General features: G+C 38.6%; 3 protein-coding genes and 1 long non-coding RNA gene across 5 annotated transcripts; 3 read left to right on the top strand and 1 right to left on the bottom strand.

Annotated features, from left to right (window-relative positions):
* Positions 1–51: 51 nt before the first annotated feature.
* LOC129768311 (uncharacterized) lies at positions 52–2,149 on the bottom strand. Of its 2 annotated transcripts, XM_055769865.1 has the most exons (3): positions 2,054–2,149; positions 588–684; positions 52–517 (listed from the first exon to the last, which is right to left on the bottom strand). In XM_055769865.1, the coding sequence occupies exons 1-3, from the start codon at positions 2,061–2,063 to the stop codon at positions 295–297; spliced, it is 330 nt and encodes a 109-aa protein (XP_055625840.1). In that variant the 5' UTR covers positions 2,064–2,149; the 3' UTR covers positions 52–294. The 2 variants fall into 2 exon arrangements, 1 of the variants encoding a protein (XP_055625840.1); XR_008741658.1 differs by lacking the exon at positions 2,054–2,149 and having other exon boundaries at positions 582–668.
* Positions 2,150–2,430: 281 nt separating this feature from the next.
* Positions 2,431–4,427, top strand: LOC129768300 (histone H3.3A). Its single transcript, XM_055769854.1, has 3 exons — positions 2,431–2,590; positions 3,322–3,607; positions 3,672–4,427. Exons 2-3 carry the CDS (start codon positions 3,326–3,328, stop codon positions 3,798–3,800), a joined length of 411 nt encoding a protein of 136 aa, XP_055625829.1. The 5' UTR covers positions 2,431–2,590; positions 3,322–3,325; the 3' UTR covers positions 3,801–4,427.
* A 7,250-nt stretch (positions 4,428–11,677) lies between these two features.
* On the top strand, positions 11,678–12,978 carry LOC129763289 (uncharacterized). The gene is made up of 3 exons (XR_008740878.1): positions 11,678–11,782; positions 11,838–12,586; positions 12,760–12,978. It is a non-coding gene; the product is annotated as an uncharacterized LOC129763289 (long non-coding RNA).
* An 892-nt stretch (positions 12,979–13,870) lies between these two features.
* LOC129761838 (tRNA (cytosine(38)-C(5))-methyltransferase) lies at positions 13,871–15,076 on the top strand. Its single transcript, XM_055759627.1, has 2 exons — positions 13,871–14,042; positions 14,107–15,076. Exons 1-2 carry the CDS (start codon positions 13,928–13,930, stop codon positions 15,039–15,041), a joined length of 1,050 nt encoding a protein of 349 aa, XP_055615602.1. The 5' UTR covers positions 13,871–13,927; the 3' UTR covers positions 15,042–15,076.
* The last annotated feature ends 8,192 nt before the right edge of the window (positions 15,077–23,268 follow it).

Below are 23,268 nucleotides of genomic sequence, written 5' to 3'. Positions count from 1 at the left end.
ATGTTCTAAACCTTATTACAATTAAATTTTCTGGCGTTTTAAAGAGTCCGGCGTGCATGTAATGGTCGATATTTGAGTTGTTATTGGCTAGTGATAGTTTGTGTTAGTGTTTTTCAATGTTTATAAAAAAAGAGTTTTCTTCCGTTTTCGGTTCTATCCAGGATATTGATATCAATCACAAGTGAAACTGCTACAAAATTATTACGTCGATGGTAGATGCGGGATTTCGTTTCTCGATTTTAAGCTTTATCGCTTTTTGTATCGCAGAACCCGAAAAAAGTACAGCAAGACCATCTAGAAGGTTCCACACTCCATCACTTGGCCGTATGTATTCTCCAAGGGACGCAAACTTGAGAAGGCTCGTGGTTGCCGCAGCAGCTGCGGTTTCAAGAACCAATAGAACGCTTGTATCGGTTTGAATATGATTAGGGTTTGGTCCGGTGACTGGATGCCCATTATTCGCTTTATCTTGGTTACTTTCTGTCTGGAGCTCATCTTTCGAATACAGATCACTTTGCTGGAACATAGAAAGAAACCCATATAAATGTTTGCAACGGACCATTTTCAAAGACTTTTTATACTTTTACCACTCCTCAATCAAGCCTCGCAAGTGTTTGTCCAGTACAAAACCAGTGAAGAGTTCCTCATCGCCAATTCTTGTTATTTTTTGAAGCATCTTTGGCGCTGTAAAAACCAAAGGTATTTCTCTCGGTTTTTCAATTCTATCCAAAATCTTTCTACATCTCGAAGGCAAACCACCTTTCCAAACACAGAAACCCACGATATCCTTATCCCGATCGTCTACCAAATCAATTCACATGATTTCGACGTACATATACGGTGACACCGCTCCTTGATTCAGATTAATTATCCTACATTCATTCGAGGCCTTGTATTTTGTTCATTCGCTCATCGATTTGATACGTTTCGTCTTCCGTTATCTAGCTTTTCCAATCGATTTGAACCATGGTACCACTCCACCATCACTGATACCACTGCCGCCAGGAGGGGAACTCACTTCGCTACGGATGCTACGAAAGGCAAGTTTTTTCACTAGCTCGACCGTTTCGTGCATGACTGGAAGTTTACTGCTCACAAAATCGACATTATTGTCCGGAATATAATTCGGCTCTCGTATTTTCTCAAGGTTTTCCGTAAATTCGTTGTGTGTAACAGGAATATTTAAGGCAATGTTTATCTGTCAAATCCACATATAAATAAATGCGTGTATGTGTTTATGAGAGATGTACGGTTTTGTGTAGCGCGAGGTCTCTTTCACATTGTTGTCCGGTTTTCCGTCCAAACCCAGCGGCGCTTTTTGAAACCGGTCCGGCAGAAACCGGATGTGTAATCGCCCTTACAATCGAACATGATTTCTCGCGTAACTTTTGAAAAGGTCCTATGTAAATCGAGTTAATGGATGCACGCTATTAGTTTTCAATCATTGAATGTATTACAAAAACAATCGTTCACGTATCTATCTTCTTCATCTTTTAGTCGCCGATACAAAAAATATCCAATGTACAGATTCGAATTTTAAGCACCCGGCTGTTACTTCGGACGCCACTTTCCTCCGACGGCCGAAACGACCGAAGTAACAAAGCAGTCAAAACAACTCGCAGTCGTACTTCGGTCGTTTTGGAATTTGTTTCTTACAGGTGTTGTTATCGATTTCAGTGCAATTCAACGAGTGATAACAAAAATAATCAGTCTTTAGAACGAAATGCTGATATTTGGATTGTTGTTTATTAGTTAGTTTCAAATTTTTATAGTGCAACGTAATATGTCCAATGTGCAAACGCGGGCAGTCAAAACGTCCAATGTAACATTTTTCGCTCCGAGGCTTCAACCTTAATCTCAAATCATGGAACAATAGTAGTGGTGAGAACAGTGATAAAGATTGATAGCTTTTAAGACAATTCGCGAAATAATGTTCGGGTCTTCAACTACGTTTTTCTCGAGTTGGCCAAAATGTTACATTGGACCTTTTCAAAAGTTATGCGAGATTTGAAAAAAATATTGTCACGCGTCATCTTTCGCCAAAAAGAACAACCTTCAAACATTAACTCCCATTACCACCGCCGTCACTGGGCATTTCGAATTTTAAAGTGAAAGCTTTTTCGAAACTCGGTAAATTTCGGCCACTCACACACACTATGCCATTTCGCCAACCACACTAATCCAATGGAATGTTTTTCTCCACTTTGTTTGTATGACAGACTTATTTACTTATCATTAAGCATCGATCACACATTAAAATAAAAACTGGTTTTTCTTATTAAAATTGTTTCTGACTTGCCTTTTCCGTTATTCTTTATAAAATTAAGTGTTAATTTTTTTTGTTTCTGGCAAAAGCGCGCCAATCCAACCGTGAGATAGTCCCAGCAGCACTTGTGCACCCACGGCCGGCAGAGGGAAAGAGACAACAAACACGACGACGACAGCTACCACACTCACACCGATCATCGTCGTCGGAGACTTCGAAAGTTCCAAAAAAGCTCGCACCCTCGTCATTGTGTGAAGTGAACGCTGCACAAGTGGAAGTATATTTCAATCGCTCATCTCTTAGTAACAATTATTTGTGAAAAAGGTAAGTTTTAAATGATAATCTGCATGCTGAAATTAATCATTTCAAGTCGGAAAAGTTGTTTCGTTCTCTTGAGGTCAATACGGGAGAAATTTGTGCTGTGGGCGGAAAACGGAAAATTTAATAAAATAAATACCTGCATACCAATAGAAGGGCTTGCTACTTTATTAAGAACTGATCGGTGATTTGGTGAGTCTCTTATTGACTCTCCTTTTAGTGCTGTTGAGACGCCATTTTGTGGCATTGTTTTCAGCATTTTCGTGTTGAATCTTGTTCGCGTAAAATTTGCAAAAACAAAATTACTTTGTGCGTATCGTCATCGATATTCTGTAAACAAACGCCCTATTTTGTGCTATTTTAATGAATTATTTATCTCACTTAAAAAATATTGGCTTCCGATTGTGTGTCGGGGCGAAGGCCGAGCCTCATCCGTGGGAAAGATTTTCGGTGTTCTGTTTTCGTCGCCTTGAAGATTCAAATCAATAGTGTTAGTGTAACACTGTATTTTTTTTCGATTCTCAGGGTTATTAAACTTCATGTTCTAGTTGCGCCTAAATGGCTAATTATTAGGCGGGAATCGGATTGTTTGCAGATGTCTGATTCTTTATTGATTTTTTGTGCTTATCTTTTCTGCGCATGTCTTAGCATTTGTTTCCCGACAGAAACACCGTCTCCGGTGTTATACGGCTTTTACTTATATGAAAGATATAACATGCATTCCTCGTCCTCCCTAGCGTAATGGCTCGTACAAAGCAGACTGCCCGTAAGTCCACCGGAGGTAAGGCTCCGCGTAAACAGCTGGCCACCAAAGCCGCTCGTAAGAGTGCCCCTTCGACCGGTGGTGTCAAGAAACCTCATCGTTACCGTCCGGGTACTGTGGCCCTTCGTGAAATTCGTCGGTACCAAAAATCTACCGAGTTGCTCATCCGTAAGCTGCCCTTCCAGCGACTGGTCCGTGAAATCGCCCAGGATTTCAAGACCGATTTGCGCTTCCAGTCGGCCGCTATTGGCGCACTCCAGGTAACCATCATCATTAGAAATTGTTTCTTGGGTTGTTTCTGATTCACCTCCTTAACCTTTGCAGGAAGCCAGCGAAGCGTACCTGGTTGGTCTGTTCGAAGACACCAACTTGTGCGCCATTCACGCGAAGCGAGTCACGATCATGCCTAAAGATATCCAGTTGGCTCGCCGCATCCGAGGCGAACGCGCTTAAGTAGCCATTTTACTCCTTCACTATCAGCATCATCTCCCACGTTTCAACCAAATTCGGTTGATATTTCTCTTGATTTCTTTGACGTCATCTTTCTAAACATCTGACCCAAGGAGAAAATTTAAAAGAAAACTGATTTTAGGTTTAGTATATTATACGCAGTCGTGAGAAAATTCATAAAATTCATTCGCGTTTAAAAACAATTATACATTTAAGATAGTAGTTGATAAGGAAATGTGTGATGAACATGAAGAAAACGGCAAAAACAATTTTACCATCAGATTTTGTTTTCCCTGATCCGCCACTGGTCGGGAAGCAAAAAAAAATCTTGTATACAATACTGAAATTCAGGCACAGACAGAACCGAATATTTTTGCCCACAAACAAGCATACATCCATACACACAAACACATACCCACACATGAACATGCAATTAACTTTTTTTTCTTCAATAAAGTAAGAAACAGAATAGGTGTTTATCTGTGAATCTGCAATTTTGTTTCTTCCTGCACATGTATAATCAAAATAGTTTTTATTTTATCTAAATTTTAAGTTCTTGCAATTTGTCTACGGAAGTAATGTAGAGCAAACGTAAAATTACAAGAGTTCAATAAAAATGAATAAAAGTAATCCATTGCATCTAGTATTTTTTTCCTTTTATCTAAATCGAGTAGGTAATGGGCCCTATTATAGAAATCGTGTCGATAAGAATTTTGCTCTATTCTACTATTATAGATACCGAGCAATTCTACTATTATATATACCGAGCAATTCTACTATTATAGATACCGAGCAATTTTGGTTTGCATCCCCGATATTTTCCTTTGGGAAACGCTTAAATATATTCAATTACTCGATTTACAAAATACGAAATTTTGCTCGGCGTTAGCGGGTATTGTATCGACTTCTCGGCTCGGTTTACATAATAGGGCGCATAGATACCGAACAAAGTCGATAGCATCGACCAGGGGAAAACAATGGGCCCTATTATAGAAATCGAGTCGATTTCTCCATTCCAGAGGAGGGAGGGGTGTCATACGATAATAAAAACATTCCTCGTACCCAAAAACCCTTACATCCCCAATTTGGCTCCATTTGTTTGCATGATTAGTTCTCGAGTTATGCAACCCTCCACCCTTTAGAGAGGCGCGAGGAGTGTCAAATCGCCATAGAAACATTTATTGTCCCCTAAAACCTCTATATGCCAAATTTGGTTTCATTTGCTTGATTAATTCTCGAGTTATGCAGAAATTTGTGTTTTACTCGTATGCCAGCCCCCCTTAGAGAGAGGGGAAGGAGTGTCTATTCACCATAGAAACGTTTCGTGCCCCCTGGCTCCATTTGCTTGATTAGTTTTCGAGCCATGCAGAAAATTGTGTTTCATTTGTATGATTGCTCCCTTAGAGAGGACCCAGCAAACATTAAATCGCATAACAAGCGTATATATAACATCATATGCCCTAAAATTTGGTTGGCATATAATGCGCCTAACTGGCATATGCATGCAAAAGTGGAGGCCATATACATACATGGCAAATGCTTACCGAATTTGTTTGGATGAATATGCAACTTTGACCGGCTGTAATAGCGACTTTTACCATACTCATATACGATTTATTACAGACATAGAAAAAAAAAACAAATGGCGCAAAATACTTTCGTGAAATGTTTATTATAGCCTCACGAATCGCCATTTTTATATATGAGTATTTATGTTTGTAGAAATAATAATTGTTTGATTGACTTGTGTTGGGAGTGGAATATGAATGTTTAAAATGACACAGATTGATGTTTGGTGAAAACTGCTCCGATATGGGTTCGAACTCCGGTCGTCTGGATTATTATCCACCAGCTATCTCGCGCGGCTATCTGCAATTTAATTCAACAGCGGTTAAAACTTCCGAGTGCATCAGCATTTCATTGACATTTCAATATGATGTAATATGTCCTTTATTAGGATCTAATATGATTTACATGAAACATGATTTTCTTCAGCATGCAACACGATTTTCTACAGTACTGAATCGATTTAAATTATACGCTTATACGACACACAAACTGCATCAGCGTAATACACGCATATGATGCGGATTAAATATACTTTACGACAATGTACATCATAAAATTGATGTTTATTATACCGATATGCGACTTAATTTGATAATGGTATATAAAATCGAGTTTTTACATTTTATGCGATTTCAAATATACACGATACATACTTTGATTGATATTATATGCGATTATGATTTATTCGGATTTCTTGTAAGACTTGGCACGTGCAAAATTATACGATTTAATGTTTGCTGGGGAGGAAGGAGTGTCTAACTACCATAGAAACATTTATTGTACCTTAAAACCTTCACATGCCAGATTTAGTTTCAGTTGCTTCGTTAATTCTCAAGTTATGCAAAAATTTGTGTTTCATTTGTATGGCAGCGTCCGCCGGAATGCAGAATAGGGATGAGAATGTGAATGATACCTAGTTTACACAGGGTAGGCTAGCTTCCGAGTCGGCCTAGAAGAGAGAGTAACGAAAGGGTTTAACTAGTGGTGTTTAAAAAACGGCCGCAATGATAACATGGAACGACGAAGTTATCGACGAGAACAAACATTACAACAAAGTTATGAATACTCTTCAGTTTTGGTTTGTGTCCCTGATATTTTCCTTTGAGAAACATTTAAGAAACGCTTTAATATATGCTTAAATATGTGTTGTTACATGAAGTTCGAGCTCGGTAAAAAATTATCTAGATTTACGAAATACAAAATTTTGCTCGGTGTAATTATGATGGTGATTGAATCGACTAATCGATTCGATATAATAGTTTAGTTTAAAATTGTTGAAAAATGAATGAAAAATTATTACTTAATGTTATTCAAATACTTTTAACACGTATTTCTCACCCTAATTTACCTACCTTTCTATAATTTTCCAAGTATTTCCGCTAAAACTTTATCAATCAACCATTCCATGTCAAACCGATATAGTAGTTATCAGATTTTCGTCAAAAGTGGTAGTTTCGTTCTTTATCGCAAACTATTAGACCCGTATTTTTTTTTTTTATTATCTCGTTAGGGTGCCCATTTTCATTTTAGACTTTTTCCCCTTTTTCCCAAAAATTACATTTTTCAAAAATTCATAACTTGTGAATTACTGTACCGATTTAGTCGGTCGACATATCAAATTAAAGCTGTCATTAGCTAGCTAGTTATTCTTGAAAAAATGCTACACTTGCAAAAATTTTAGGTTTTGGTTTTGTCATTATTGATTGTATTTGTTTTTGACGTAGAACTACGTCTTTCATTAAGGGTGCCAAATCAGAAAACGGGTCACGTTTTTATGAAATAAAGTTAACGTTAATAACTATTTTTGCCGTGAACGGATTTTGGTGATTTACATACTAAACGAATCGGAAATACCGTAAGATTTGTTTGATATGTTATACATTAGAATCCCCGGGTTTGTAAATGGTTAAAATTCATGCTTTTCTATTTTCCCCTACATTTGTTCTGTCCATTTGTGTGCTTTCCCGAACAAAGCTGTCAATAACGAGCAACTTATCGACGACCAACGGAGGGGAAATCGTAGGATTTAAAGTCTCCGTGAACAAAGGAAAAGTAGAAGAATGAAGGGGAATACTTGACTAGAGTATAAACAGTGGATCTCGCTGAGGCAAACTTCCATTCGGCATCGGACTTTTGAGCAATCCAGTTCACTTTGCTTTCGCTGCGCTTCGATCTAAGATTGGACCCCACCAGTGGTAATCCAACTTGGAAATCGTCGTTTGATTTTTCTATTCGTTTTTCGCGTTATTCGTATCGTGTGTTTTTCTTTCCGCGTCATAAATTGGACGCTTCGCGTAGTGTGTGATGAGAAAAAAGAAGAGGAAGGCAGGCTCGAGCTCTGTAAACGAACGAACGAACGCATTGCCAGGGGCAATAAAATTTCGAGACAAGCGTCATCTAATGATGCACGCGATGGCGATTTCGGCGCGTCGGTCGAAAATGTAAACGCAGTTACGCAGGCAGCAACCAAAATCAAGCTCCCCCCGCTGGTGGCGAAGGCGGTCGCTCTTGACAAACTCATCAGCGAATTCGCATCGATGGGTGTTACATCAGAGTACAAGCTGTGTGGCATTATTCAGTCTTTTTCCAAGCAGTTAACATTGTTTGTTTTCCGTCATCATAAGGGCTTCGTTGGTGCCTATGAGAATGCATCAATGCATTAAACTGACGTTATAGCGAAGCAGGTGTTAAGGTTGTGTGCCAAAAAAATTATTTGGGGAATACCAAACATTTTGAATGTCTTACTGGGATGTTATAAGCTATTTGGATTCGCGTGCCAGTCGCAAAACTGCCTTCAACTAGGATTGCATTTGCGCTAAATTGATCATAATGAAGCATTGCTACTATTTTCGAAGTTGTTATTAACGAAAAGAGTTTATTTCGCTTGTTTAGTCACCAAGAAAGTGAATGTCGTTCTGGAATTTTGTATGTGATTAGGTTCCGCTTGCCAGTAACAAAACTTCCTCCACTAAGGATGACAGCTGAGCTTCTCTCAAGCATAAGAAATCAATGTAACTTTTCTCAAGGCCAGTAATATTAACAGAAGCGTTTCTTTTGAGAATAGCGCAAAATGATGAGAAGTGTTTATATTTCTGGTAGTTTAAAGCCACCAATGTATGGCTCTGTATGCATGCTGTGGTGAACGCTTGTTTGGCGCTTGGTTTACGTTGTACGAACGATGCCTATAGGTGCGATTCCTTTGAGGCAATACTAAATAACATGTAGCATGATATTTGATACTTGCAACGGTTGTCATTGTTGAAAAGTTGTTGTTGTTTCCATGCTGTGCCAAAGATATATTGATGTAGTTATAAGATGTGGAATAATGGTGCTGGTGCAACATGTATATAATCGACTGTAGCCGAGTCTATGTAAATTGCGAAAAAGGCCACCGGAATAGCGTTCGAGGTAAATTTCCAATGCATTGACATGAAATAAATTGCGACATACGATCAGCTAGTGTATTGTTTTGCGAGGGCAAGAATGAATCATCAATCAATTATCGTCAACTGATTCTACAATGAAAAAACCGTTCCAGAGATTATTCTACTAAGCAGTTGTTTCTAAAATTTCACAGCATTATAGAATAATGTCCGAAGGTAAAAACAAGCGACTTATAAAAAATAACAGCGTAGTTCTACGTCACAATGCGGTCGTATCTTGGACACAACCTCCTATAATTTTTTATACTTTTCATGGTCTCGGGACCAAGAGCGCTATATTTTCTTAATATTTTTTTATGGAAAGCTGAGGATTTTTCACATAACATATCTCGTAACCAGGGAGGCGTTTTTTTTGTTTTTGGGTTATGATTCTTCAAAGCTACCCGATGGTCCAAAAAAATTGTTTTTCCTTTTCTCCCAAAAATAACTTTTTTCAAAAATTTATTACTTTTGAACTACTGGACCGATTCAGATGATATACATATCAAATTAAAGCCTACTAGCTAGCTTTTTTTGAAAAAATAACATAATTGCCAACTAGGCGGATTATAGTCACATACATCCAGTCTAGTCGCATAGAAATATTGAACGAAAACTGAAAACATGTTAACTTTGAAAAATCATAACTTAAAAACGAAAAATAACACAGAACAAATTAAAAGATCTTATGGCGTCAAAAATCACTGAATTGAATCTGCTAAGGTCCCAGGTGTACAATGGTGGTGAATTGTACATTTTCGGCCTCGCGAAACCTGGCACTCTCCAACAATAAAAAATGTGTGCGGTCACAAACTGAACAAGATGCACTACATTCATGCCATGCAGCAACGTGGCAGCCAAGCCACAACGGTTCCCAGCCAAAGAGATGTTCTCAGTTTTATATTATGACTCGAAAAAAGCTTGAATGACAAGAGATTTGTTTCGCGAGTGATAACTCTTCGCCTATGGTATCATTCAGCCACGCATCGAGCAATTTCAATACTCTACTGAGCATTCAAGCGCAATATGATATGCAAGTGCACCACGAGTGATACTCGATGTGGTAGGTATCCAAGTATCTACATGAAAGTATTAGGGTCGCTTCAAAATGGTAAACAGCAAATTTGATCAACCAGGCAGACAAAGTGTGAAATCCAGGCAGTAATCAACAGTGTAAGCGAAAACTTATGCTCCACTTAGTGGTGGATAAAAGGCACCTAAATTTGAGGATCGGCTCAAAAAGAACATTGACCAGTTGTTCTCTGCGTGGAATGAGATCAGCCAGAATATGATTGAGAATTCGTGGGAGAAGCTCATAGACCAGATCGCAGCTACCACTAATAAAGAGATGAAGCTTAGCATCAGATGAACGATGTCGACAACAATCCTACATGGCTATCAAGCTTGATATTCACTGATCATCAGATTGTTGTTTTAGTATAGCGTGGAGACGTTGCTCCAGTCGAAATTCATTCGCAGAATCGAAATGTTTTCGACAAATTGCTTGTGATTTATGGAAACCTGCCAGAAAAGACAACCTTGGATGCAATGAAATCTCTAGATTGCTTGTTGCGATTCATGAGCAACAATGCCGCAGATGTGAGTCGTTTCAAATCACTACGAACAATATTAATTGACGATGAATGGCTTAAAGGTGCTACGTAGTTTACTACGTAGAACTATCGACGAACAACGTAGGGGGAATCGTAAGATGTAAAGTCTCTGTGAACAAAGGTAAAAAAGAAGAACGAAGGGGAATATTTGACTAGAGTATAGACAGTGTATCTTGCTGAGGCAAACTTCTTGGACGAATGACCTTTCGATTAAAGTCCCTTTAAAAACAAGAACATACAGAACAGAGGTAAACTTCATTCTTCGTGAGGACACCGACTGGACAACACCGTTGTTGGATGAGCTGGACGGCGAGGAATCGAATGGTTTCCTCAACGCAATGGGGGTGGAGGTGTAATATGAGGAAAGAGTGGAGTTTTTTGTACGTAAAAATAGTACATCTTCGCTACGCTGAAACCCCATTTGTAATGATAAATAAAAACAAGGAGGGGAGATAGCGGGAGGGAATTATTTACGCTAAGGTATTAGTAATGAATCTCTGCTGAGGCAAATATTCAGCCTTTTCCAGGCAGTTAACATTGTTTATTTTTTGTCATCATAAAGGCTTCGTTGCATTGCATCAATGCATTGAACTGACGCTAAGGTGAAGCAAGTGTTAAGGTTGTGCACCAAAAAAATATTTGCGGAATACCAAGTTATTCAATAAGTTTTAATAAGTCATTAATTTATTTAGGTACGCATGCAGATAGAGTTTATTTCGCTTATTTAGTCCCCAAGAAAATAAATGTCGAATTTTGTAAGTGATTTGGTTTCGCTTGCCAGTATCAAAGTTTCTCCACTAAGGATGACAGATGCGCTTATCTCGAGCATATATTGTTCAGCGAGCACAAAAATGAATCATCAAACAATTATCGTCAAATGATTCTACAATAAAAAAAAAACATTTCAGGGCGACCAAACTGATAGAATGGTTAATTCAAAATTTTCGTAGCATTATAAAATAATAATATATAAATATAATATGTATATTATAAACAAGAGACTTAAATTAAACTACAGCGTAGTTCTACGTCAACAATGCGGTCGTGTATTGAACACAACCTGCTACAATTTTTTCAATATAATAAATGTTGTTCTTATTAAAAATTTCAATCAGTGTTTTTGTCATGCGAATATACACTGGAGAAAAACTTTAGTAAATGCAGCTACCAAATCTTTAGTAGTTGAAACATTTGTAAAATGTACACATTTTTTGTAAATATTACCAAAACTTTGTAAAACTGATGTCAGATGCAATGTACATCCCTACCAATGATTCGTACATTTTACTTCATAGCATGTGTAACCTTGAGTATTTTCATTTCTAACAACTGTGTGTGTGCGCAACCGCCATTTCTCTAATGGAAGCGAAGCGACTCGGAGGTAAACATTCGGTTTTTATTATGATTCATTTTACCTAAATATTTTCCTTTTTCAGCCTAAAATCGTAGAATCCATACAAAAGTTTCATGCAGCCGTAAGCGTTTAGATAAACTAAACATTAGAGGCCCAAAACGGCGGATGTCGCCGTACACAATTGATTGAAGATCCGATTATTGTTTGAGCCGTTGTTCCAGGAAACGATGGATATCAGTTGGGCCAATCGTACCGTCAGCAGCTAGGAAACCAACAATAACCGTTTCACACTGAGCAATCAACAGCTAAAAAGACTACCAGCACCGATTCGGACAACATCGACTCAGATGAGAAGCAGCAGCAACAGCGCAGATTGTCGGTGTTGTTCCAATAATATACTGTCTGCAGCAAAAACTCCACTAGCTGATGAACAATATGCTACGGCGAAAGTTCCACAATTTCAAACACAGCGTCACGACAACATTAATTCTACAGCAGTACTTGGGAGCCCACTAATCCTTCCATCGAAGGATCGGAGCGATATGTGTCCTATTTGCTACACAATTTCCTCCACAAATCACAACTTCGCGGAGCTCAACAACAGAAAATTCGCGTCTGAGAATGATAGGGAGAGTCACTTTGCGTGGTCAATTTGCTCCAAGGCGCTTCGTTGCTGGTACATGCTGCCTCCACTCGAACTTGGAGCGTCATATCAAGCAGTAACATCTTTAATTCTGGTCGTATTGTCAGCGCGGAGGCAATCATTAGAAGCGCGGTTGGAGCATTCGATCGGCAATCAAGCAATCCGCCAAAGGGAGGAAGTAGACAAAGGTAAAGATCCATTGGTGAAGGCGGTCAATAGTGGCAATAATGAAGACGATTTGGTGCCGGTTTCGAAACCGGTCGACAGCGCTATGAACCTTGGCTATTTTAGATAAATTTCGCAGTTAGATATGTGAAAGATGTTCGGAATATTATTAATAACAAGGGTTTTCTTCCGGCAGATTTGATGTTCCGCTGTCACAAGATTAAAACGACGAGCAGGTGCTGCTGACTTCCGGCTCGGCATGAGACTGAGTGGAGAATTTCTTATTAAATTGAAAGAACAAGTACTACCAATTTTGATCCACAATGATCAATCAGCATGTGACTAAACTGAGAGATTTTTCACTACAATGATTGATCATTTTTAAGTACCGTGATACCCAACTCGCTCGCTAAAAGCCTGCTCGAAAAGGTTTTCAATATTTTATAAAAATAAGAATATTAATAAGAATAAAAATATTTGAAATAAAAATCATATTACTCAATTATATTGAACCAATGGAGGGCCAACAAATCAGCCATTACTGAAGCCAAAAATTGAGCCAACACTGGACTTACAAACCATAGTTTTGTTTGACATTTGTGTCTACCAATTTTTTTTCGTAGGATGTACCAATGATTAGTAGGGTAGAAAATGACTAGCGAATTGATAATATTTACCAAAAAATTGGTCATATATACTAAATTTTCCTCTCAGTGTAATGTCAATTTTTATAACATCACAAATGAAATTCAAATGTACTTCAGTGTAAATTTAGCTCATCCGCGTTGACGGCATTGAGCTTCGTATTACGAAATGGGGGAGCAGGCATGACAATATGGGTTTGCAAAAGACATGAACGTGCTTTTAAAATAAAAATTATGAATGAAAATTATTTTTACCAAACCAAATTAGTACTCTAGGTAAACTAAAATCACTTTTGCTTGCAAGTAGTAAAAAAATATCATACACAAATTGTGTTTAAAGATAATTTTGTATTATAATGGCAAGTTTTGGTGAGAATATCTGAAAATTGATAGAAAATAGTTTAAATTGGGGTCAGAACAGCGTACTTATAGAAGGCAAATAACGCAAAGAAAAAAATTTCATTCAAATTTTAGCAATTTAAAACTGCCTTAGGGTCGACTAATCTGATAGAGAATAGTTGACCTCATACAAACTAATATCGTATCCAGATGTCGACACCATTCCGCCGTCAACGCGAATAGTTTATTTCACTGTAACAATAATGAATACGAATCCACACGCCCTCTTTGAAAATCATATACATACATGTAACGCATGTAACACAGATTCTCAAAATCGGAGGTTTGCAACTCCGATACATAAAAACACGCACCGGTATTATGGACTTAGTGAAAATAAAAATGCAATTCGAAAACGTCCACGATGAACCAAAAACGATGCATCGAGTCTTGGAGCTGTTCAGTGGGATTGGAGGCATGCACTATGCTATTCGAAGTATTTCTCATCCTAATCAATCTTTTAAAAAAGCTTCACGTTGATAACGCCTTCCCTTTTACAGGATCCGGTAAACTATTCCAAATCATGGCAGCGATAGATATCAATCCCGTTGCTAACAGCATCTACAATCACAACTTTGGTTTGGGCACTGCCAAAAGTAGTAATATCGTTGGTCTGACAGCGGAACGCATCACCAAGCTAGGCGTAGATGTGATCCTCATGTCACCGCCATGCCAACCGTTCAGTTGCAATGGGAACTTCAAGGACGTGGAAGACCACCGAGCGGATCCGTTCGTGCACATTTGCAACCTGCTGGATAAGGTTCCCACCGTTCAATTCATTCTTATGGAGAATGTGAAGGGTTTTGTGCGGTCACAGGCGAGAGAGCTGTACAAAACACGACTCGGTGCCGCTGGTTTCCACTGCAAAGAGTATGTTTTGTCGCCCCACGATTTCGGAGTGCCAAACACTCGCCATCGGTACTACTGTGTGGCCAAACGCGCCCCCTTCGGCTCTCCCGCTGGGGATATAATCACCAGACCCAGTGTAAGGCATATGGTGCCGTTGAAAACCATTGGAGAAATGGTAGAGCGCGAGGGTGAGCATTTGGACATGTATCTAGTTAAACTAGAAATCCTGCGGAAAAGACTACCCGTGATGGACGTTTGCACACCGGAATCCACCAACTCAATGTGTTTCACGAAAGCCTATACACACTATGCCGAGGGAACCGGGTCGGTTTATAGTCCACTCTCGCGAGCGGAGTTCGATCGCATCTACAGCGACATGAGGTCAGCCGACAGCGAAGAGGGCCGCATGCTTTGCTTGAAAACGCTTAAAGTGCGTTACTTCACCCCACAAGAAGTAGCAAAACTGATGTCCTTTCCGGAGGATTTTAGCTTTCCGACAGGGGCAACTGATAAGCAGTGCTATCGAGTGCTAGGGAACAGCATAAATGTTCTGGTTGTGAGTTCGTTGTTTGACGAGATTGAATAAATGCCTATTTTCTGGAATATTTTTGCATTCTATTACTCCTATTCTATGTTCCGATTGATTCGAAATATTTCGAACGAGTTGATAAAATTCCATTCTTTATTCCGTTCGAGTTGTTTTTCCATTTCGTTCGATCTGTTTCTCTTCGAACATTAAGGTGAAGGTGCAAGCTAGCCATTGTAGTAGTATAGGTAAACCCTCGTGTAAAAATGGGGTAATAGTGTTTGTGAGAGAAGAGCAAAGCACACGTAAATAGATCAATTCACTTATCAGACTGTGTGGCGCTTCATTGACACGAGTCTTTGAATACATTTGAAAAAAAAAAAGACGGGTGGGTAATGTCGGGGACATAACCGGAGTGACGTAGGACTATACAAAGGGGACAGCTTTTGTTAAATATATATTTTAAATATATTGTTTTATTTCCTTCTCCTACGTGAATACCTACCTATCTACCTGAAAAATGGATTAGTTTACTGTTTACTCTTTATGAACATGTTGATGGTTCTGAAAAGAACCTTTGGTGTTGTGTTTTTGTTATCACTCGATATTCCCATCTTGTTCGGTTAAACCTTCCTGTTTAGCTATTGCGTTTGCCACTCGCCACAGCTTTCACAGTTGGAAAATTTCTTCCCATCCAGCTTGTGACATGTTGTTCAGTAAATTACATTTAATGCGACGTGCCGGAGAAACACTTTGCCACTCACTGAAACTAATTGTTGCCTTGATGAGCGCCGAACCGAAGCTGCTCTGTTCTTGATGCGGGTTTTCTGATTGTCGTGAGCAGCTTTGCAAGCCAACTCGAGCACTCCGACGGCCGAAACTCTATAATCGCTGTTAGGTATACTGGTGCTCCGGCACCAATCCGTTCGGCCTAGTTACCCTTGCGGAGCAATCAGTGAATGCGACCAACAGAGAACTGGAGACCTGCACGGTTCGAGTGAGACTTTGCCTTTCCCTTAACTTGTCCTCCTTTGTTACGTCCACGATGCCGATGCCGTACAACCACACGGGTTTACGGTTTGAAAGAAAATAAGATATTTTTTTGGCGTCCGCGTGTTTTATACTCTAGCGGTACACACTCACAGGATAGAGACAAATCGGCAGACTCAGCCAGAGGGGCGAATACAACGAGACGAACGAATGAGCGTTAAAAGGGAGCGATGGCAAAAAAATACATTCATTACGATTTTTTCGCTCGTTGGATTCACATGCAGGCTAAAAAGGGTCCTTTTCAGGATCACAAAATTATCTTCAATCTAATTGAAGTTTATTGTTTTGTTATCACTCGATATCCCCATCTTGTTCGGCTAAACCTTGCTGTTTAGCGATTGCATTTGCCACTCGCCACAGCTTTCACAGTTGGAAAATCTCTTCCCATCCAGCTTGTGACATATTTTACAGTAAATTACATTCAATGGCACGTCGCATTACCACCACTCAGTATCGAATTGGAAGTAATTTTAACCTGTAATTGAACATTTGCGATAACAGTGGTACAGTGTCGACCTTCAATGTGGGGTCATAATTTGGAACTCTATGTTTACAAAAATGTCCATCTAAATATGTTGCATTACTGGTCCGTCCAATTAGCTAAATGTCGAGATAAGTGTAAATTACTGTACTTTCAATCTAGAAGCAATTTAAGAATTGGTGAAAATCAATAAGCTCAGAACAACTGCCAAATTCACATACTCATCATATCCTGGCAAACAAATTATGAAAAAATCAATTTGTGTTTTATTATTATTTTGGATAATGTTTTAGAAAGCATTGAACTGTATTTCCTAAACTCTTTTTTGGAAGGTTTAATGGCCCTGAAAAGCGCCTTGTTTTATGGAATGGTTCCAATTTAGAAAACTTAGTACTCGTGGTTTTGAAAAAAACCATTTCGACCGCCCTCGATGCCGCCTTGTTCTGGATTTGCCACCAAAGCAGTGTGTATAAAGAACAAACTTTTTTCTTCTGCTACCTGATGCCGTTTTGCGATTGCGTTTGCCACTCGCCACTCGCTGCAACTGCCTGTTGTCTTGATGTCCACCGAACCGAATGTGTTCTGTTCCGAATGCAGGTTTTCTTATCGTCGCGAGCAGCTTTGCCAGCTAACTCGATCACTTCGGCGGCCGAAACTATATAACGTCGGCTAGGTGGACTGGTGCACTGGTACTAACGCGCTCGGTCTAGCTACCCTTGCGGGGAACTCCAGATCAACACGGTTCGAGTGGGATTTTGCCTTTCCCTTCACTTTTCCTCCTTTACCATGTCCAGACATGGCTGCTTGGGTTGGTTTGTTGATGTGTTGTGATGCGAACCGATGTGGTGTACGGTTTGAATGAGAATGATCGTTACGGCAGCGGAGCGGGGATTTTTAAGCTGACTGGCTGGCTCGAGAATTACGCATGTGTGAGACTGCGACCAATGTTTCGTTCATTTTTTTCTTTTTCCTTTCCAATCGTGGTTCATTCTATTTCGCTGCTGCTCTGGTTGCCCGTTTTGGTCGGTTCGATTTGAGGAGCACAAAATGGACCAATCAAAAATGGGCACATAGTGCATTTTGACAATGCTTGATATTTCACAATTATTCAATTATTTATCTCAAGAAAAATGAAATGTTATTCGTTATGGTAGATGCGTAGATATATTTCCTATCAATTGATGCAAAAACCTTTGCGATCTATTGAGAAATGCTCGAGTTATAAGCGTTCCAAATCTTGCATTTTTTCCTACTTGTTCAATGCCTAGATTTCCATTTCACCCCCTATATCTTCCGGTTAGACGTAGTCCTACGTCAAAACAAATAACAATTCAATACTAAAGTAAAATGTATGAACGATATGTTCCGATGAACAATTGCAAATATAAATATATATAGAAGGTGCATTTGCATATGATTCTGATTATACGCGAGCGTAACATGAGCAAATTTAAAACACATGCGAATTGGGGCTCTTTTGGTATTAACAAGTTCTTCCGCATAGTAACTCGATGTTGATAATTCCTTAATATTTTCCTTCGTTGATCGTATTGTTTTCACATATTCACGTTGGAAAGCCTTAACCCTTCTCTTCGTTAGCCGAGGCATTTAAATTGAATTTAATACTTTTCCGTTTACTGTTTTTGAAAGCATAGGCAGCCGTGGCAGTGTTCCGAGCTCTGCAATACAATTTTCTTACCCAATGTTTAACTTGCTAAAACTTACATTATAGACCCATTAAACGTAAAAATAATAATTGTATTGATATCAACACAATTTTATTCTATTGATTTTCATGACATGGGACGCTATGACTCCGGAATAACATTTTATTGAGTGGTTTTTATAGCTGTTTCGATGATGTTGTTTGGCATCAGTGTCGAAAAAATAACGATGCTTCCACCAATACAAACAAAACCATTGCAGAAGATAGAAAAACGAAAATTTAACTTTCAGAGCACTTGCTCGAGTTTTCCGACGTTCTTCACTATACGGTGCGAAAGCAGATGAAAATTTAATATCTTGTGAGTAATCGATTAGAGTTTGGTTGATATTACTTGATGGGAAGTGTGCGAAAACGATCATTTTCTACACAGTGTTTCGCAAAATTATTGAATATCGGACGAGGGGTGAGGGAGGGAGATGAAAGAAATGAGCGCCATTGTGGCAGCCATTTGTGGCTAGCTTCCACCTTCACCTTAAATGGACAGAACGTTCGAAACAGGGAAGGATAGAAGGATAGGGAATTATAACTCGAACGAAATTATGTTTTCAAACGAAATGTAGATCCGGCGGAATGCAGAATAAGGGTGACTGTTTGTTGGATAAATAACCGATGAATTAGTTTTATAGTGTTGCAAGCCATGAAGGTATTGATAAATAAACCTTTCCTTGAATCTCATGGTCATACCAAGCAGACGTGTTTCATAGCGAATTCGTTTTTGTTCAGTTTCAACCCCAGTGTCGCACTAACTGCTGTCAAAACGTTTTTTTATTCACTCAGTGTCGCACTAGATCGCCCCGAAGGCTGTTAGGCCAGGCGCAAATTGAGACGCTTATAGCGCGAGTAACTTGGCGCGATATAGTCCCTGTTTTTGTGGCTAATGAAAACAGATAGAACGGCGCAAATTGACGAGGAGACGCAAAATGGCACAGCGCTCGTGAGACACGACTCGCGTGATGCTGTGGCTAAACCACAGTTTCTCGTGCTTGTGCCGGCTATGATGGTTGTGTTGGTGAACAATCATATAGCACCGTGAGTCTGGCACTGTATGGTTGCGCTGGTCGGGTTGTTGAATTAGTAAATAAATATATCGCGCAACTCTGTGGATCAGATATTGGGCCCTATTATAGTAATCGAATCGAGGATTCGATACAATCACTATCACTATCACACCGAGTAAAATCTGCAATTATAGAAATCGAGGAAAACTGCTCGATTCGTTACTCTGCTCGAATGTCAGTGCTGGTGCTGAAATATTTTGAAACGAGTTTGAAATGTTTCACAAAGCACTATAGAAAGGATACCAAATCTTTTTTTGAGACATCTGTTATGAAAATTATAAATATCTATATTCCCAAAAGTGCTAATATGGTTATGTTTTGGCGAAAACTGATATTCCCTCAACGAATGAAGCTTAGTAAGCATAATGCATACATGGATATGTAATAAAAACGACATCATGGAACAATTTGCTTTACAAAAAATACAGTTATTAGAAAATGAACTTTTTCATGTATTCTCACAACTGCAATCTATGGAATTCCATAAGGAGTCACGCATGAATTTCATTTTTTTAGCAAAACAATTTTTTTTCTTTTAGCGTCGATTTCTTGTTGTAGCGGCGTCAATAGCTTTATTGTATTGGGTCACCATCTGTGGCCCTAAATTCTTATTGTGTGCTAGTGTTTCCTTTACCCTTCACATCATGTTAATCCAAATCTGTAAATTAAAAAAAAAATCATTATTGTTTTGCAAGACATTTCAGCTTTAGCATATGGTATAGAAAGTTTGGTATAGTATAGCAATAAAAAAGAAAATTTCTGACAGAAGTAACCCGTAATAATGTACGCTAGCAGGAATAAGCATTTTTAGGTAGGAAATTCGGTTGATAGTAATTCAAAGAATATGATAAAATTTACTTATGAAATTATATGTATCGTAGAAGAAACACTTACTTTCTGCCATTCTGAACCAACACGCATTGATGGTCTCAGTGCATTAGGCTCCTCACTGGATTTCTACCACTTCTCCCATTCTATTTGAACTGCCTCCACAAAAACCTCGAGCAATGTTTACATTCGCTTTTATTGGTTCAACGAGTCGTTCAAACTGCTAGTGATTTGTCTGTCCATTCGTTTTTAACCACTGAAATATACGCTGGAAGTAGGTTCTGCATTATAAATTTGTAACATGATTTATATAAATAATGCTGGATTGTACACTTACCTTGTATAGACTATTCTGGCAGCACCGTAAAACAAATACTGATCAAAACAAACGAACATGTGTTGAAAATTGCATATATCTAAGCGTTTCTGAAATGTTTCCCAAAGGGAAATATCAGGGACGCAAACCAAAACAAAATAATTCTCTGAAGATGTGCAACAAGCGAACCAAACAATTCGAAAAATTATGACACTTGCATCGATAGCTATCACTCGCTCGGTGCTATCGAATTGCTCGATTTCTATAATAGTAAAACAGAGCTAACGAGCAAAATTCTTATCACCTCGATTTCTATAATAGGGCCCATTGTATGCGAGTGGCACGTTGTTTACACCAAACTGCGAATCAATATGCGCACCGCCACGTTACGTTCATGGCACATATGAGTCGTGTTGGCCGTCTCGTATAAGCTCACGAGCGCTATACGCTAGAGATGTGCCATCCGCTCATGAGCTGTTCCGAAGAATCGACTCTTTGAAGTGAGTTGACGCGGAACAGCTCGCAAAAAACAGCTCTTCAGCTCACTTTGATGATGATGAAGGAGAGAAAAGTGCTGTAGAATTGAAGAGAGTGTGTGAGCTGTAAGATTCAAATGAACTGACCGTCTCTCGCTCTTCGTGTTAAGACATCAGTTTAGTTTCATTTGTCCCTCGTCTTTTCAACTGTTATATTCGCGTTGACGGCATTGAGCTTTGTTTACCAGTTTAGGGGGCGCCAAAAATAATAATTGGCTCTCAGGCAGAATGAACACGTTTTTAAAATTCAAATTATTAATGAAAATTAACTTCTGTGTATCAAATGAGTATTCTATTTCAATGAAAAACACTTTGTTTGCAGGCGGTGCAAAAATCTCAAAAAATTTTTTTTTTGAAGAAAACTTTCTATTGTAATGTAAAGCCTCAGTAAAAATGTCGGAAATGTTGTACTCGCCGAGTCTGTTGTAAATAATAGTCTGGAATACGTGTTTCAAGTAATTAATAATATGGTGTGAAAAATTTCATTTGAATTTTAACATTTTCAAACTGGCTTCGTGGCTATCGAGTTTGGGACCCAAATTGAAAGTCGGCACTGACAACTGAGCTGAAGAGCTGTTCATAAAGAACAGCTCATTTAGATGAGCTGATATGATCAGAGCTGTTCATCATGATGAGTTGTTTTGCACACCTCTACTATACGCCTCTCAATTTGCGCCTAGCTTTAGTTTCGCACTAAGATGTTTCACGGGTGGGCACTCGGGTTCACCAATACAACTATACTGAACTGTCAAGTTCCGAGTATATTTTGGAAAATCTAAAAATAAAAACTATGAAGATGAAAAACCTGCGGCTTTTGCTTTTGTATTATTGGAATCGTAATCCAATTCGGATTCTGATTTTGAAGAGTATATTCGCGTAGACGGTATTAAGCTTCGTGTGCTTTCATTGGGAGGCGAAAATAATGATGGATATTCAGGTGGAATAAACATGCTATCAAAATCAAAATCATGAATGAAAATTTACTTTAACTTATCGAATATTTATTTTATGTGATGAAAAAAGAGGTTTTTTTTACCGATATCGCAGAAAAATATTGAACGAAAACTGTGTCCATCGACGGTTTTATTTTATAATAGTAATTATTTGTGGAACAAACAGCATCGACAAATGGTTAAGTGAGTGTCAGAACTGCATGTGTTAGGTAATCAAACAATATGAAGTAAAAAATTTCATTCAAACTATTATATTTTTACGCTGCACTTGGCCCTTCTGATCTGATGGAAAATAATTTACCTTCCAAGTAGAGATGGGCAAACCGTTCATGAACTGATCAAAAGAACTAATTCACCAAAAAGAGTGAACGAACTGCCGTTCTTTTTTGCAACGGCAGATGAACTGTATACCCAGTTCAGAACGAAATGTGTACGGTGAATAATGAACTGATATTACAGTTCAGAACGAACTGACCGCTGGCTGAACTGTGCATGCAGTTCAGAACGAACTGTGTACGGTAAGCGGTGCATATAGTGATCCCCGATAATCGTTCGATTAATCGAATACTTCCTACAGAAATCGATTATTAGACGAACGAATACTGAACAACCAATAATCGAAGCGAACGAATAATTTACGTCGACTAATCGACCCAAGCCCAGAGCAAAAAAAAAAGTACGGCCAATACAATTTTATCCTGAAAATTAATCATTGTCATTGGAGCGCCAATGACAATGATTAATTTTCAGGATAAAACAGGCCTGAAAATCAATTATTATCTTTGACGTTACCTTAAACTCGTGAAGGAAGCTCAATTCGCGTTGACGGCATTGAGCTTCTTTTACGAGTTTAAGGTAACGTCAAAGATAATAATTGATTTTCAGGCGGAATGAACACTTTTTTGTTTCCAGATGGTTTTCTAACAAATGAGAAATATTAGTCTAACTAATTGTTTCTCTCAGTACGACGATTAATCGATTATTTTGGGCGATTGATCGTATCGAATAACAAACTGCTGAAAAGAATTCGATTAGCTGATGATCGATTAATTTCAAAAATCGGGGATCACTAGGTGCATAAGAGGAAAGAAAACAAACGAGTGATAGATGAATGGTGCTGCAAGGTAAATAGTTCTTAAATTAACGAATGGAAACAAACGATAGTCCCAACAAAAATAATATGTCGGGATTGTCGCTTTCATAAAAAAACGCAACATTTCAGGATACGATGGTTTTAAATTGGATTGTTAAATTATTTATCAAATAAATTTTAATTTCATATTTTGGAGTTCAGGGTAAATATTTCAGCATATTTCAGTTGATATGCAAATCTACCTCA

This window comes from Toxorhynchites rutilus, chromosome 1 (genome assembly GCF_029784135.1).
Source record: "Toxorhynchites rutilus septentrionalis strain SRP chromosome 1, ASM2978413v1, whole genome shotgun sequence".
In the NCBI taxonomy this organism is placed as follows: Eukaryota; Metazoa; Arthropoda; class Insecta; order Diptera; family Culicidae; genus Toxorhynchites; species Toxorhynchites rutilus.
The sequence above is the reverse complement of the archived record's forward strand: the minus strand, read 5'-3'. Positions and strand labels throughout refer to the sequence as shown.

What these genes read in the sequence shown, in the direction of transcription:
- LOC129768311 (XM_055769865.1), bottom strand. An exon ending in CGAGGCTTGATTGAGGAGTG is followed by an intron (nt 518 to 587) that starts GTAAAAGTATAA and finishes TCTATGTTCCAG; the next exon opens with CAAAGTGATCTGTATTCGAA.
- LOC129768300 (XM_055769854.1), top strand. Translation starts at nt 3,326, where the DNA reads ATGGCTCGTACAAAGCAGACTGCCCGTAAGTCCACCGGAGGTAAGGCT. An exon ending in CCGCTATTGGCGCACTCCAG is followed by an intron (nt 3,608 to 3,671) that starts GTAACCATCATC and finishes TAACCTTTGCAG; the next exon opens with GAAGCCAGCGAAGCGTACCT.
- LOC129761838 (XM_055759627.1), top strand. Translation starts at nt 13,928, where the DNA reads ATGGACTTAGTGAAAATAAAAATGCAATTCGAAAACGTCCACGATGAA. An exon ending in CATGCACTATGCTATTCGAA is followed by an intron (nt 14,043 to 14,106) that starts GTATTTCTCATC and finishes TCCCTTTTACAG; the next exon opens with GATCCGGTAAACTATTCCAA.